The sequence below is a fragment of the Passer domesticus genome, chromosome 32 (assembly GCF_036417665.1).
Source record: "Passer domesticus isolate bPasDom1 chromosome 32, bPasDom1.hap1, whole genome shotgun sequence".
NCBI lineage: Eukaryota > Metazoa > Chordata > Aves > Passeriformes > Passeridae > Passer > Passer domesticus.
Window position 1 is genome coordinate 1,316,330 of NC_087505.1, and position 16,065 is coordinate 1,332,394.

Genomic DNA, 16,065 nt, shown 5'->3' on the forward strand with positions numbered 1-16,065 from the left:
CCGTGAGCCCCTCCCTCCCCCACCACCCCCAGGGACATGGGGACATCCATGGGGACATGGGGACATCACTGGGGACATGGGAACAGCAATGGGGACACCACTGGGGACACGGTGACATCAATGGGGACACGGTGACATCCATGGGGACACCACTGGGGACATGGGGACACCAATGAGGACATTACTGGGGACACGGTGACACCAATGGGGACACCACAGGTGACACCATCCCCCCTTCACCCCCCAGGACCCTCCTGCCACGGGACACTGGGGACACCGGGGTGTCCCTGCCAGGGCGGTGGCAGGTCCCGGTGTCCCCAGGGTGTCCCCAGGGTGTCCCCAGGTGTCCCCAGGGTGTCCCCTGGTGTCCCTAGGGTGTCCCCAGGGTGTCCCCAGGTGTCCCCAGGTGTCCCCAGGGTGTCCCCTGGTGTCCCCAGGTGTCCCCAGGTGTCCCCAGGTGTCCCCAGGGTGTCCCCAGGTGTCCCCAGGTGTCCCCAGGGTGTCCCCTGGTGTCCCCAGGGTGTCCCCAGGTGTCCCCAGGGTGTCCCCTGGTGTCCCCAGGTGTCCCCTGGTGTCCCTAGGGTGTCCCTAGGGTGTCCCCTGGTGTCCCCAGGGTGTCCCCAGGGTGTCCCCTGGTGTCCCTAGGGTGTCCCCAGGGTGTCCCCAGGTGTCCCCAGGGTGTCCCCAGGGTGTCCCCAGGTGTCCCCAGGTGTCCCCAGGTGTCCCCGTGTCCTCACCTCGCTGCGCCGCGAGGGCTGGCTGTAAATCACCTTCTTCCCGCCGGCGCTGCGGGGAAATCGGGATTTTTGGGATGTGCCACCCCCCGTGTCCCCTCTGTGCCCACCGGGGACACCCCAGGGACAGGGGTGACACCGGGGTGACAGCAGGGTGACACCGGGGTGACACCGGGGGGGTGGGGTCACCCAGGAGGAGGAGGAGGAGGTGGCTCTGCTGTCACTCACTCTGTTTTTTCTGGAAAAAAGGGAAAAAACGGGGATCAGGGAGGGGAGGGGACACGGGGGGACATTACAGGGACATGGGGGGGACATTACAGGGACATGGGGACAGCCATGGGGACACGGGGACACCCCAGGGACAGGGGCCACTCCCAGGCCAGCCTGGACTATTCCTGGGCCAATCTCGGGTTCATGGGGCCACTCCCAGTCCCCCCCAATCCCATCCCAGTCCATCCCAGTCCCCCCCAGTCCCATCCCAATCCCATCCCAGTCCCATCCCAGTCCCTCCCAGTCCCTCCCAATCCCATCCCAGTCCCTCCCAATCCCATCCCAGTCCATTCCAGTCCCCCCCAGTCCCATCCCAATCCCATCCCAGTCCCATCCCAGTCCATCCCAGTCCCATCCCAGTCCATCCCAGTCCCCCCCAGTCCCTCCCAATCCCATCCCAGTCCCATCCCAGTCCCTCCCAGTCCCTCCCAATCCCATCCCAGTCCCATCCCAGTCCATCCCAGTCCCCCCCAGTCCATCCCAGTCCCCCCCAGTCCCATCCCAGTCCCTCCCAGTCCATCCCAGTTCCATCCCAGTCCATCACAGTCCCATCCCAGTCCCTCCCAGTCCCTCCCAATCCCATCCCAGTCCCATCCCAGTCCATCCCAGTCCATCCCAGTTCCATCCCAGTCCATCCCAGTCCCATCCCAGTCCCTCCCAATCCCATCCCAGTCCCATCCCAGTCCCTCCCAGTCCCATCCCAGTCCCTCCCAATCCCATCCCAGTCCCATCCCAGTCCCTCCCAGTCCCTCCCAATCCCATCCCAGTCCCATCCCAGTCCATCCCAGTCCATCCCAGTCCCCCCCAGTCCATCCCAGTCCCATCCCAATCCCATCCCAGTCCCATCCCAGTCCCCCCCAGTCCCATCCCAGTCCCCCCAGTCCATCCCAGTCCCCCCCAGTCCCATCCCAGTCCCTCCCAGTCTCACCCAGTCCCTCCCAGTTCCCATCCCAGTCCCCCCAGTCTCACCCAGTCCCCCCCAGTCCCTCCCAGTCCCCCCAGTCTCTCACTGCTGAAGTAGCCGCGCCTGTAGGCGAACCAGACGCCGAAGGCAGCGAGCGCCAGGACCAGGAGCAGCAGCACCACGGCGGCCACGATGCCGCCCACGTTCACCTCGCCTGCGGCACGGGGGTCAGGGGGGTCGGGGGGATCCCACGGGATCGGGGGGATCCCACGGGATCGGGGGGATTGGGGGATCCAATGGGATCAGGGGGATCCAATGGGATTGGGGGGATCTGGGGGATCCCATGGGATCAGGGGGATCCAACAGGATCAAGGAGATCCAATGGGACGAGGGGATCCACTGGGATATGGGGGGATCCACAGCGATCAGGGAGACCCCACGGGATCAAGGAGATCCACGGGGATTGGGGGGATCCAATGGGATCGGGGGATCCACTGGGATATGGGGATCCCACAGGATCAGGGAGACCCCACAGGATTGGGGGGATCCCACGGGATCCAGGGGGGATCCAATGGGATATGAGGATCCCACAGGATCGGGGGGATCCAAGGGGATCAGGGGGATCGGGGGGATCCAGGGGGATCCCACAGGATCAGGGAGATCCCATGGTATTGGGGGGATCCAAGGGGATGAGGAGGGACTGGGGAGATTCCACGAGATCAGGGGAATCCACTGGGATTTGGGGATCCCAAAGGATCAGGGAGACCCCACAGGATCAGGGGGATCCACTGGAATATGGGGATCCCACGGGATCAAGGGGATCCCACGGGATGGGGGGGGGGGGATTGGGGAGATCAGGGGGATGCCACGGGATCGGGGGATCCAAGGGGATCAGGAGGGACTGGGGAGATCCCACGGGATCAGGGGATCAGGATGGGGATCAGGATTGGGATGGGGATTGGGATCAGGACCAGGATCGGGATCGGGATCAGGATGGGGATCAGGATTGGGATCAGGATCGGGATCAGGACCAGGATCGGGATCAGGATGGGGATCAGGATCGGGATCAGGATTAGGATCGGGATTGGGATCACGACTGGGATCGGGATTGGGATCAGGATGGGGATCGGGATTGGGATCGGGATTGGGATCAGGATGGGGATTGGGATCAGGACCAGGATCGGGATCAGGACTGGGATCGGGATCAGGATCAGGACTGGGATCAGGATCGGGATCAGGATCGGGATCAGGACCAGGACGGGGATCGGGATCGTTCCTTACTGGCTTCCATGCGGAACACGTCGGATTTCTGGGGGGTGCCCACGTTGTTGGAGGCCTCGCAGTGATAATCGCCCGTGTCCCAGCCCCCCACGGGCTCAAAGACCTGGAACGGGCAGGGGTCAGGGGAAAATGGGGGAAAATGGGGAAAAACGGGGGGAAATGGGGGGAAAACAAGGGGAATGGGGGGAAAAATGGGGGGAAAACAAGGGAAAATGGGGGAAAAACAAGGGGAATGGAGGGGAAAATGGGGGAAGAGGGAAAAAAACAGGGGAAGAAAGGGGGGAAAAGCAGGGAAAAAATGGGGAGGAAAATGGGGGGGAAATGAGGGGGAAATGAAGGGGTAATGGAGGGGAAAAAGGGGAGAAATGGGGGCAGGAAAAGGAGAAAATTAGAAGATAACAGGGAAAGGGAGAGGAAAACAGGGAAAAGGGCAGGAAAAGAGGGAAAGGGAGAAAGGGAGAGGGGCAGGAAAAGGGAAAAAGGAGAGGGAAAAGGGACAGGAAAAGGGGTGAGAGAAAAATAGGGAAAAGGAGCAGGGAGAGGGGGAAAGGGAGAGAAAAACTGGGAAAAAGTGCAAGGAAAGAGGGAAAGGGACGGGAAAAGGGGTAAGGGAGAGGAAAACAGGGAAAAGGACGGGAAAAAGGAGAGGAGAACAGGGAAAAGGGGCAATAAAAGAGGGAAAAGACCAGGAAGAGGGAGAAAGGGAGGGTGAAGGGCAGGAAAAGGGGCACGAAAACAGGGAAAGGGGCAGGGAAAAGGGGAAAGAGCAAGGAAAAGAGGGAAAGTGAGAGGGAAAAGGGACAGGAAAAGGGGTGAGAGGAAAATAGGGAAAAGGAGCAGGGAAAGGGGCAGAAAAAGAGGGAAAAGGGCAGGAAAAGGGGAAAGAACAAGGAAAAGGAAAGTGAGAGGAAAAGGAGAGGAAAAGAGGGAAAAGGATCAGGGAAAGAGGGAAAAGGGCAGGAAAAGAGGGAAAAGAGCAGGAAAAGAGGGAAAAGAGCAGGAAGAGGGGGAAAGGGAGAGAAAAACTGGGAAAAAGAGCAGGGAAAGAGGGAAAAGGACAGGAAAAAGGGGAAAGAGCGAGGAAAAGAGGGAAAAGGACAGGAAAATGAGAGGAAAACAGAGAAAAGGAGTGGGGAAAGGGAGAGGAAAACAGGGAAAAGGAACAGGGAAAGGGAGAGGAGAACAGGAAAAAGGGGCAGGAAAAGAGGGAAAAGAGCAGGAAGAGGGGGAAGGGAGGGCGAAGGGCAGGAAAAGGGGCACGAAAACAGGGAAAAGGACAGGAAAAAGGGGAAAGAGCAAGGAAAAGAGGGAAAGTGAGAGGAAAGGGAGAGGAAAACAGGGAAAAGGGGCAGGGAAAGAGGGAAAAGGGCAGGAAAAGGGGAAAGAGAGAGGAAAACAGGGAAAAGGACAGGAAAAGGGAGAGGAAGACAGGGAAAAGGGGCAGGAAAAGAGGGAAAAGGACAGGAAAAAGGGGAAAGAGCAAGGAAAAGAGGGAAAGTGAGAGGAAAAGGAGAGGAAAACAGGGAAAAGGAGCGGGGAAAGGGAGAGGAAAACAGGGAAAAGGAACAGGGAAAGAGGGAAAAGGGCAGGAAAAGGGGAAAGAGAGAGGAAAACAGGGAAAAGGACAGGAAAAGGGAGAGGAAGACAGGGAAAGGGGCAGGAAAAGGGGCACGAAAACAGGGAAAGGGGCAGGGAAAGACGAAAGGGAGAGGGAGGGGGCACTGCTGCCCTGGCACTGACCAGCTCCCCCGTGCGCGGGTCCAGGCTGTAGGAGGAGTTGCGGAAGGCGGGGCTGGATTTGGGGTCCTGGGGCAGCTCGGTGCCATCCTTGTACCAGCGGAAGGTCGGCGGCGGCGAGCCCTGCGCCTCGGAGCAGCGCAGCACCGCCCGCGCGCCCACCGTGGCCGAGCTGGGCACGTGTGCCAGCGGCTTCCCCGGGGGCACTGCGGGGACACAGGGACACTGATGGCACCACCCAGAGACACCACGGGGACAGGGATGGCACTGCCCGGAGTCACAGCAGGGACAGGGACAGGGATGGCACTGCCCGGAGTCACAGCAGGGACAGGGACAGGGATGGCACTGCCTGGAGTCACAGCAGGGACAGGGACAGGGATGGCACTGCCTGGAGTCACAGCAGGGACAGGGACAGGGATGGCACCACCCGGAGTCACCACGGGACAGTGATGGCACCGCCCGCGCGCCCACCGTGGCCGAGCTGGGCACGTGTGCCAGCGGCTTCCCCGGGGGCACTGCGGGACAGGGACAGGGAAAGGGACAGTGATGGCACCACCCAGAGACACCACAGGGACAGGGATGGCACCGCCTGGAGTCACAGCAGGGACAGGGACAGGGATGGCACCGCCCGCGCGCCCACCGTGGCCGAGCTGGGCACATGTGCCAGCGGCTTCCCCGGGGGCACTGCGGGGACACAGGGACACTGGTGGCACCACCCAGAGACACCACGGGGACAGGGATGGCACCACCCGGAGTCACCACAGGGATGGTGACAGCACTGCCCAGAGTCACCGTGACATGGGACAGGGACAGTGATGGCACCACCCAGAGTCACCGTGGGGACAGGGACAGGGATGGCACTGCCCGGAGTCACAGCAGGGACAGGGACAGGGATGGCACCACCCAGAGTCACCACAGGGACAGGGACAGGGATGGCACTGCCCGGAGTCACAGCAGGGACAGGGACAGGGATGGCACCGCCTGGAGTCACCACAGGGACAGGGACAGGGATGGCACTGCCCAGAGTCACCGTGGGGACAGGGACAGGGATGGCACCACCCAGAGTCACCACAGGGACAGGGACAGGGATGGCACTGCCCGGAGTCACAGCAGGGACAGGGACAGGGATGGCACCGCCTGGAGTCACCACAGGGACAGGGACAGGGATGGCACCGCCTGGAGTCACCACGGGGACAGGGACACAGATGGCACTGCCCAGAGTCACCGTGGGGACAGGGACAGGAGCAGTGACAGCACTGCCTGGAGTCACCGTGACACGGGACAGGGATGGCACCACCCAGAGTCATCCCAGGGACAGGGACAGTGATGGCACCGCCTGGAGACACCGTGGGGATGGTGACAGCACCGCTTGGAGTCACCACGGGGACAAGGACAGTGATGGCACCGCCCAGAGCCACCCAGACATGGGACAGGGACAGTGACGGGCACTGTCTGGAGTCACCCTGGGCACGGGGACAGGAACTGCCCAGAGCCACCCCAGGGCCTGGGACAGTGACAGGGACAAGACCAGGGACCAGGACAGGGCTGGGGACAAAGGACAACACCAGGAATGGGGACAGGGGACAATGCCAGGGATGGGGACAAGGGACAATGCCAGGGATGGGGCCAAGGCCGGGGCTGGGGACAGGGGACAAGGCCAGGGATGGGGACAAGGCCGGGGCTGGGGACAGGGGCCAAGGGCAGGGCTGGGGACAGGGGCCAAGGCTGGAGTTGGGGACAGGGGCCAAGGGCAGGGCTGGGGACAGGGGACAAGGCCGGAGTTGGGGACAGGGTGGCCTCACCCTGGACGATGAGGTTGACCTCGGACTTGGCGATCTGGCTGCCATCCCCCACCACCTCGCAGATGTACTTCCCGCTGTCCTCGCGCGTCACCGACTGGAACCGGATGGACGTGGGCGAGAACTGGACACGGCCCCGGTACGGCTCTGGGGGACAGCGAGCTGGGACATGGCAGGGGACACCCGGGGACACCCGGGGGACAATCCGGGGACACCCCGGGGACACCCAGGGGACACCCCACGGCCCCACAGGGACATCCCAGTACAGCTCTGGGGGACACGGGGCTGGGACACCGAGGGGGACACCCCGGGGACACCCCACGGCCCCACAGGGACACCTGGGGACACCACGGGGACACCCCGGGAACACCCCACGGCCCCACAGGGACACCTCGGCGTCCCCCCAGTGCAGCTCTGCAGGACACAAGGCTGGGAGCCCACAGGGACACCCCCGATGTCCCCACAGGGACCCACAATGTCCCCACAGGCTTTGGGACCCCCCCAAATGTCCCCACAGGGGGCTCCTCCAATGTCCCCACAGGCTCAGGGCCTCCCCGGTGTCCCCAGTGCCCCCCAGCGTCCCCAGTATCCCCATGTCCCTGGTGTCCCCAATATCCCCAGTGTCCCCAATGTCCCCAGTGTCCCTGGTGCCCCCCCAGTGTCCCCGTGTCCCCCCAGTGTCCCCATGCCCCAGATGTTCCCAATGTCCCCAGTGTCCCCAGTATCCCTGGTGCCCCCTGGTGTCCCCAGTGTCCCCATGTCCCCCCAATGTCCCAGTGTCCCCCCGGTGTCCCCAGTATCCCCATGTCCCTGGTGTCCCCAATATCCCCCAATGTCCCCGTGTCCCCCCGGTGTCCCCAGTGTCCCCATGTCCCCCCAATGTCCCAGTGTCCCCCCAGTGTCCCCCAATGTCCCCGTACCCGTGAGCTCCCCCCCGTAGTAGATCAGAGCCAGGGACGAGCCCCTCTGGAATTTCCACTCGATGCGGGCGCTGCCGGAGCTGGAGCGGAACGCGGTGCAGCGAATCTCCACGGCTGGGCGGGACCGGGACAGACAGACAGACAGAACCGGACAGAACCGGGTCAGAACCGGGTCAGACAGAACCAGAACCGGGACAGACAGAACCGGGTCCAGAACAGAACCGGGACCAGGGTCAGACAGAACCAGACAGAACCGGGGCAGACAGAACAGGGTCAGAACCGGGGTCAGAACAGAACCGGGACCAGGACTGGGACAGACAGAACTGGGTCAGACAGAACCGGGTCAGAAACAGGGTCAGAACAGAACCAGGACCAGAAGCGGGTCAGAACAGAACCGGGGTCAGAGAGAACCAGGACCAGAACCAGGTCAGACAGAAACGGGACCGGGACCAGAATCGGACAGAACCAGGACCAGAAGTGGGTCAGACAGAACCGGGGCAGAGAGAACTAGGACCAGGATCAGACAGAACCGGGGTCAGAACAGAACCAGGACCAAGATCAGACAGAACCGGGGTCAGAACAGAACCAGGACCAGGACCAGAACCAGACAGAACCGGGTCAGACAAAACCGGGAGCAGGGTCAGACAGAACCAGGGTCAGAGAGAACCGGGGTCAGAACAGAACTGGGACCGGGGTCAGACAGAACCAGGGTCAACCAGAACCAGGACTGGACAAAGCTGGGGTCAGAACAGAACCCGGGTCAAGACCAGACAGAACCAGAGTCAGGCAGAACCAGGACTGGCCAGGACTGGGACCAGGGTCAAGCTGGCACCAGGCTCAGCCAGAACCAGGGCCAGGATCGGCCAGAACCCAGATCAACCCCAATGGGGATCACCCTAAACTGGGATCAGCCCAAACTGGGACCACCCAAAACCAGGATCACCCCAAAAGGGGATCATCCCAAACCAGGCTGACCCCAAACCTCCCCGGGTGGAGCCCCCCCCCCCCCCGGCCGGGTTCGGGACGGTCCCGGGCTGGTGACACCGCGGGGACACCGGGGACACTCACGTTTGTGCTCCGGCACTTCCTGGTCCTCCGAGGTCACCTGGGCTGCGGCCAGCGCGGCTGCGGGGACACCGGGGAGGGGACGTCACCGGGGCCACCGGGGAGGGGACACCGGGGAGGGGACACCAGGGACACCGGGGGGGTCACCGGGAGCCGGGGCAGGGCCACCGGGAGGCAGGGCAGGGCCACCAGGGCCAGGAGGTCACCGGGAGCCCCGGGCATGGCCACCAGGAGGTCACCGGGCACGGCCACCGGGAGCCGGAAAATCCTGTCCGGCCACCTCCCGCCCTGCCCAGTTTCTGCCCGGTTCTTTCCCAGTTTCTGCCCGGTTCTTTCCCAGTTTCTACTCAATTTCTGCCCAGTTTCTGCCCATTTTCTACCCAGTTTTTTCCCAGTTTCTACCCAGCTCCTGCCCAGTTGTTTCCCAGTTTCTGCCCATTTCCCGCCCAGTTCTTCCCCAGTTTCTTCCCAATTTTTACCCAGTTCCTGCCCAGTTTCTGTCCGTTTTATACCCAGTTTCTACCCAGTCTCTGCCCATTTTCCTGCCCAGTTCTTTCCCAGTTTCTACCCAGCTCCTGCTCATTTTCTGCCCAGTTTCTGCCTGCTTCCTGCCCAGTTTTTAACTCAGTTCCTGCCCAGTTTTTAACTCAGTTCCTGCCCAGTCCTTCCCCATTTTCTCCTCAATTTCTGCCCATTTTCTGCCCAGTTCTTCCCCATTTTGTACTCGATTTCTGCCCATTTTCTGCCCAGTTTCCACCCAGCTCCTGCCTAGTTCTCTCCCAGTTCCTGCCCAGTTTTTGCCCAGTTTCTGCCCAGTTCTTTCCCAGTTTTTGCCCATTTTCTACTCAGTTTCTGCCCAGTTCTTTCCCATTTCCTGCCCAATTTCTGCCCAGTTTCTGCCCAGCTCTCTCCCGGTTCCTGCCCAGTTTCTGCCCAGCTCTCTCCCAGTTCCTGCCCAGTTTCTGCCCAGCTCTCTCCCAGTTCCTGCCCAGTTTCACAGGAAGCCGCCGGCAATGTCGCAACTCCCGCAGCTCCGCGTGCAGGGGACACGCCCGCGTCCCCCCCCCGGTGTCCCCCCGGTGTCCCCGAGCCGGGACAGCCCCGGTGCCGCCTTTGGCCGCGGTGACTCATCCCGAGCGGGACTGGCACCGGGACTGGCACCGGGACTGGCACCGGGAACGCCTCGGCGCCACCTTTGCACCCCGGGGCCGCTGCCAAGCGAAACCCGGGCGGGAAAACCGGGATTGGGGGGGAAAAATCGGGATTTTGGGGGGAAAAAATCGGGGTTTGGGGGGGAAAATCGGGATTTTCTAGGGGAAATTGGGATTTAGGGGGGAAAAAAATCGGGATTTTGGGGGAAAAAACCGGGATTGGGGGGGAAAAATCGGGATTTTGGGGGGGAAAAATCGGGATTTGGGGGGGAAAATCGGGATTTAGGGGGGAAAAAATCGGGGTTTGGGGGGGAAATTGGGATTTTCTAGGGAAAATTGGGATTTAGAGGGGAAAAAAATCGGGATTTGGGGGGGGGAAATTGGGATTTTTTTAGGGAAAAATCGGGATTTTTTAGGGAAAATTGGGATTTCGGGGGGAAAATATCGGGATTTCAGGGGGAAAATTGGAATTTAGGCGGGGGGGGATTTTGGGGAGAAAAGGGAGGAAAAAAATCAGGATTTGGGGAGGAAAATCGAGGTTTTTTGGGGGAAAATTGGGATTTTAGCAGGGGGAAACTGGGATTTGGGGGAAAAATTGGGATTTGGGGGGGGGGGGGAAATCAGGATTTGGAGGGGGAAAATGGGATTTTGACGGGGGGAAATTGGGATTTTGGGGATGTTTGGGTGGATTTGGAGAATAAACAAAGGGCAGGAACATCCCGAGGGATCAGCCCCGAGCCGGGGCCTGCCAGGACCGGGTTTAAATCAACCGGGATTGGTAAATCCCGACCTGGTTTGGGTCCAGATCAGCTGGACCCGGGCTCATCCTGCCCCGATTTGGGTCCGAACCAGGCGGGATCGGGGAAATCCCAGCCTGGTTTGGGTTTAAATAAACCGAGTTTGGGTCAGTCCCAAACTGTTTTGGGTCAAATCATTTGGGATTGAGTTAATCCCGACCCGTTTTGGGTGTAAATAAACCAAGTTCGGGTTAATCCCGACCCATTTTGGGTTTAAATAAACCGGGATCGGGTTAATCCCGACCCGTTTTGGGTTTAAATAAACCGGGTTTGGGTTAATCCCGACCCGTTTTGGGTGTAAATAAACCAAATTTGGGTTAATCCCGACCCGTTTTGGGTCCAAATAAACCAGGACTGGGTCAGTCCCAAACTGTTTTGGGTCAAATCATTTGGGATTGAGTTAATCCCGACCCGTTTTGGGTTTAAATAAACGGAGTTTGGGTTAATCCCGACCCGTTCTGGGTGTAAATAAACCGGGTTTGGGTTAATCCCGACCCGTTCTGGGTGTAAATAAGCCCGGACCGGTTAATCCGGGCTCAGGCCGGGCCCGGCCCAGGCGGGAGCGGGTTAATCCCGGGATTGTTGAACACAATGGAGGGGACAGGAAGGGCCGGCCCCGCCCGGCGCCGCCGCCCCGGGACCCCCGGGACCCCCCGGGCCCCCCCGGACCCCCCGGGCCCCCCGGCTCTCGGGGCTCTCGGGGCTCCCGGGGCTGACCCCGGACATGATCCCCGCCCCCCCCCCGGTACCGGCACCGCGCGGGACCCCCGGGGGGGCTGGGGGGTCCCCATGGCCCCTCCGGGACCGGGACCCCCCGCGGGGACCCCGGGCCCCCTCCCCCCGGTCCCGGCCTTGCCCCGCGCGCCCCCCGTTACCGACCCCTCCCCCCCTTCCCGAGCCCTCTCCGGTGCCCACCGACCCCCCCCCCCGCTCCGGTAACGACCACCGACCCCCCTCCGGTTCCTGGAGCCCCCTCCCCAGTTCCCGCCCTTCCCGCAATTCCCGGAGCCCCCTCCCCAATTCCCTCCCCCCTCCCGCTTCCCAAACCCCCTCCCCAATTCCCGGAGCCCCCTCCCCAATTTCCGTTCCCCTCCCCCGTCCCCAATTCCCCCTCCCCCTTCCCCTCCCCCCTCCCGCTTCCCAAACCCCCTCCCCAATTCCTGCCCCTCCCTCCTGTTCCCAAACCCCCTCCCCAATTCGCGCCCCCCCGCCGGTTCCCGCAGCCCCCTCCCCAATTCCCGTTCCCCTCCCCCCCTCCCTAATTTCCGTTCCCCTCCCCAATTCCCGGTCCCCCCCCGCACTCACCGAGCGCCCCCAGCAGCAGCAGCAGCAGCGGCAGCCCCGGCCCGGGCCGTGCCCGGCGGTGTCCCCGCTCTGTCCCGGGCTGTCCCCGGTGTCCCCGGGGCTGTCCCCGCTCTGTCCCGGGCTGTGTCCCGGGCTGTCCCCGGGGCTGTCCCCGCTGTCCCCGGGGCTGTCCCCGCTGTCCCCGGGGCTGTCCCCGCTCTGTCCCGGGCTGTCCCCGCTCTGTCCCGGGCTGTGTCCCGGGCTGTCCCCGGGGCTGTCCCCGCTGTCCCCGGGGCTGTCCCCGCTGTCCCCCCGCTCCCGCCATGGCGCCGCCGCCGCCGCCGCTCCAGGTGCGCCCGCCCCGCCCCGCCAAGCCACGCCCACCCCGCCAGGTGCCGCGCGGCCACGCCCCCTCCGCGCCCTCATTGGCCGCCCCGCCCGCCGGTTCGAAGCGGCGCTCGCTGATTGGTCGGTTCAGGGCCTCCCGCGTGGTTTGATTGGTTAAGGGGAAGGGCGGGGAGCGGCGGCCAATGGGAGAGCGCGCTGTAACTTCTGGCCAATGGCAGCGCGAAGGGGCGGGGCCTGGCGTTGCCGTGGAAACAGGGGTGGCTCCGGCCGGTAGGGGGCGCTGAGGGCCCGGAAGGGGCTCCCAGTTCGGACCAGTTCGGACCAGTTTGGGCCAGTTTGGGCCAGTGGGACCCCCCAGGGACCTCCAGGGACTGCCCAGAGCTCCCAGTTCAGACCAGTGACCCCCCAGTGACCCCCCCAGTACAAACCAGTGACCCCCAGGGCTCCCAGTTCAGACCAGTTTGGACCAGTTTGGGCCAGCTGGGACCAGTGGGACCCCCCAGGGACCTCCAGGGACTCCCAGTAACCACCCAGGGCTCCCAGTTCCGACCAGTTTGGACCAGTGACCCCCACCCAGGGACACCCAGAGCTCCCAGTTCAGACCAGTGACCTCCCAGTGACCCCCAGGGCTCCCAGTTTGGACCAGTGACCCCCCAGTGACCCCCCCAGTACAAACCAGTGACCTCCCAAGCCTCCCAGTTTGGGCCAGTTGGGACCAGTGGGACCCCCCAGGCACCCCCAGGGCTCCCCGTTCGGACCAGTTGGGACCAGTTTGGACCAGTGCCCCCCACCTAGGGACCCCCAGAGCTCCCAGTTCAGACCAGTGACCCCCAGTTCGGACCAGTGACCCCTCTGTGCCCCCTCCCAGTACAAACCAGTGCCCCCAGTGTCAGGAATTTTGGGGTTCCCAGAGGCGAGCCAGTAAATTTTTGGGGTGGATTCGGGGGAATTTTGGAGATTTTCAGGGGGGGATTTGGGGGTCCCTGAGGGAACTTTAGGGTCCCTTGTAGGGTTTCAGGGGATTTTGGGGTCCTTTAGGGGTTTTAGGGAGATTTCGGGATCTCTCTGGGGGAATTCCCAGCAATTTTGGGGTCCTTTTAGGGTTTTAGGGCAGTTTTGGGGTCGCTTCGTGGATTTTGGGGTCCCTTTGGGGGTTTCAGGGGATTTTGGGGATCATTTTTGGGGGTTTTAGGGAATTTTGGGGTCCATTTTGGGGTTTCAGGGGATTTTGGGGATCTCTTTGGGGGTTTTAGGGGATTTTGGGGATTCCTTTGGGGATTTTGGGGTCCATTTTGGGGATTTTAGAGGATTTTGGGATCAGTTTTGGGGGTTTTAGGGAATTTTGGGGTCCATTTTGGGGTTTTAGGGTCCCTTTTTTGGGGTTTCAGAGGATTCTGGGGATCCTTTTTTGGCATTTAAGGGGATTTTGGGGTCCATTTGGGGGTTTTAGGGGATCTTGGGGATCCTTTTTGGGGGTTTCAGGGGATTTTGGGATCCTTTTGGGGGGTTTTAGGGAATTTTGGGGTCCATTTTGGGGTTTTAGGGTCCCTTTTTTGGGGTTTCAGGGGATTTTGGGGTCCCTTTGGGGGGTTTTAGGGGATTTTGGGGATCCTTTTTGGGGGTTTTATGGAATTTTGGGGTCCATTTTGGGGTTTTGGGGTCCCTTTTTTGGGGTTTATGGGGATTTTGGGGATTCCTTTGGGGGGTTTCAGGGGATTTTGGGATCCCTTTGGGGGATTTTAGAGGATTTTGGGATCCGTTTTGGGGGTTTTATGGAATTTTGGGGTCCATTTTGGGGTTTTGGGGTCCATTTGGGGGTTTCAGGGGATTCTGGGGATCCTTTTTTGGGGTTTGAGGGGATTTTGGGGATCCTTTTGGGGGGTTTTAGGGGATTTTGGGTTCCATTTTGGGGTTTTAGGGTCCCTTTTTTGGGGTTTGAGGGGATTTTGGGGATTCCTTTGGGGGTTTCAGGGGATTTTGGGGATCCTTTTTGGAGGTTTTAGGGGATTTCTTTGGGGATTTTGGGGTCCCTTTGGGGGTTTTAGAGGATTTTGGGGATCCTTTTGGGGGTTTTATGGAATTTTGGGGTCCATTTTGGGGTTTTAGGGGATTTTGGGGATTCCTTTGGGGATTTTGGGGTCCATTTGGGGGATTTTAGAGGATTTTAGGATCCGTTTTGGGGGTTTTAGGGAATTTTGGGGTCCATTTTGGGGTTTCAGGGTCCCTTTGTGGGTTTCAGGGGATTCTGGGGATCCTTTTTTGGGGTTTGAGGGGATCTTGGGGATCCTTTTGGGGGGTTTTAGGGAATTTTGGGGTCCATTTTGGGGTTTTAGGGTCCCTTTTTTGGGGTTTGAGGGCATTTTGGGGTCCATTTGGGGGATTTTAGAGGATTTTGGGATCAGTTTTGGGGCTTTTATGGAATTTTGGGGTCCATTTGGGGGTTTTAGGGTCCCTTTTTTGGGGTTTCAGGGGATTTTGGGGATCCTTTTGGGGGGTTTTAGGGGATCTTGGGGATCCTTTTTGGGGGTTTCAGGGGATTTTGGGATCCTTTTTGGGGGTTTTATGGAATTTTGGGGTCCATTTTGGGGTTTTGGGGTCCCTTTTTTGGGGTTTATGGGGATTTTGGGGATTCCTTTGGGGGTTTCAGGGGATTTTGGGGATCCTTTTTGGAGGTTTTAGGGGATTTCTTTGGGGATTTTGGGGTCCCTTTGGGGGTTTTAGAGGATTTTGGGGATCCTTTTGGGGGTTTTATGGAATTTTGGGGTCCATTTTGGGGTTTTAGGGGATTTTGGGGATTCCTTTGGGGATTTTGGGGTCCATTTGGGGGATTTTAGAGGATTTTAGGATCCGTTTTGGGGGTTTTATGGAATTTTGGGGTCCATTTTGGGGTTTCAGGGTCCCTTTGTGGGTTTCAGGGGATTTGGGGATCCCTTTGGGGGGTTTTAGGGGATTTTGGGGATCCTTTTTGGGGGTTTTATGGAATTTTGGGGTCCATTTTGGGGTTTTGGGGTCCCTTTTTTGGGGTTTGAGGGGATTTTGGGGTCCATTTGGGGGTTTTAGGGGATCTTGGGGATCCGTTTTGGGGGTTTTATGGAATTTTGGGGTCCATTTTGGGGTTTTGGGGTCCCTTTTTTGGGGTTTGAGGGGATTTTGGGGTCCATTTGGGGGTTTTAGGGGATTTTGGGGTCCCTTTGGGGGTTTTATGGAATTTTGGGGTCCATTTTGGGGTTTTAGGGTCCCTTTTTTGGGGTTTTAGGGGATTTTGGGGATCCTTTTTGGGGGTTTTATGGCATTTTGGGGTCCATTTTGGGGTTTTGGGGTCCCTTTGGGGTTGGGCTGGGCTCTGGGAAGAACCTGGAGGACCTAAAAAAACCAAATCCCTATTTTTATTTCTTTTTTCTTCGTTTTTTTTTTTTTTTTTTTCTTTTTATCCTGGAATTTTTTTTTTCTTTTTGGTTTTTTTTTTTTCCTTTTTTTTTTTTTGCAATTCCGAGAGTTTAAAAAAAAAAAAAATCCCAAAACCCCGCGGGGGGAGGGGAAGGAGGGGGGGGGAGGGGCAAAAGGGGGGGGTGAGGGGTCCCAACACCCCAAAAATCCCCTCCCCCCCAAACCCCACCCCGGGGGGAGGGGCGACCCCAAATCCCATTTTTTTTTGGGGGGGGGGGAGGGGTCCCAAAATTGTAAAGGGGGGGGGAGGGGGCGGCGCCCACCGGGCCGAGAGCGTGGGGGGGGCGAATTTTGGGGTGCGGGGGCGACATTTTGGGGGGGATTTGGG

The 16,065-nt window shown here is 60.2% G+C and overlaps 1 protein-coding gene across 1 annotated transcript; it reads right to left on the minus strand.

Moving 5' to 3' along the window:
• Positions 1–888: 888 nt before the first annotated feature.
• Positions 889–16,048, minus strand: F11R (F11 receptor). The gene is made up of 10 exons (XM_064401351.1): positions 16,001–16,048; positions 12,327–12,570; positions 11,964–12,140; positions 8,714–8,770; positions 7,646–7,759; positions 6,729–6,872; positions 4,930–5,132; positions 3,190–3,292; positions 2,015–2,122; positions 889–972 (listed from the first exon to the last, which is right to left on the minus strand). The coding sequence occupies exons 1-10, from the start codon at positions 16,046–16,048 to the stop codon at positions 959–961; spliced, it is 1,212 nt and encodes a 403-aa protein (XP_064257421.1). The 3' UTR covers positions 889–958.
• Between the last annotated feature and the right edge of the window lie 17 nt (positions 16,049–16,065).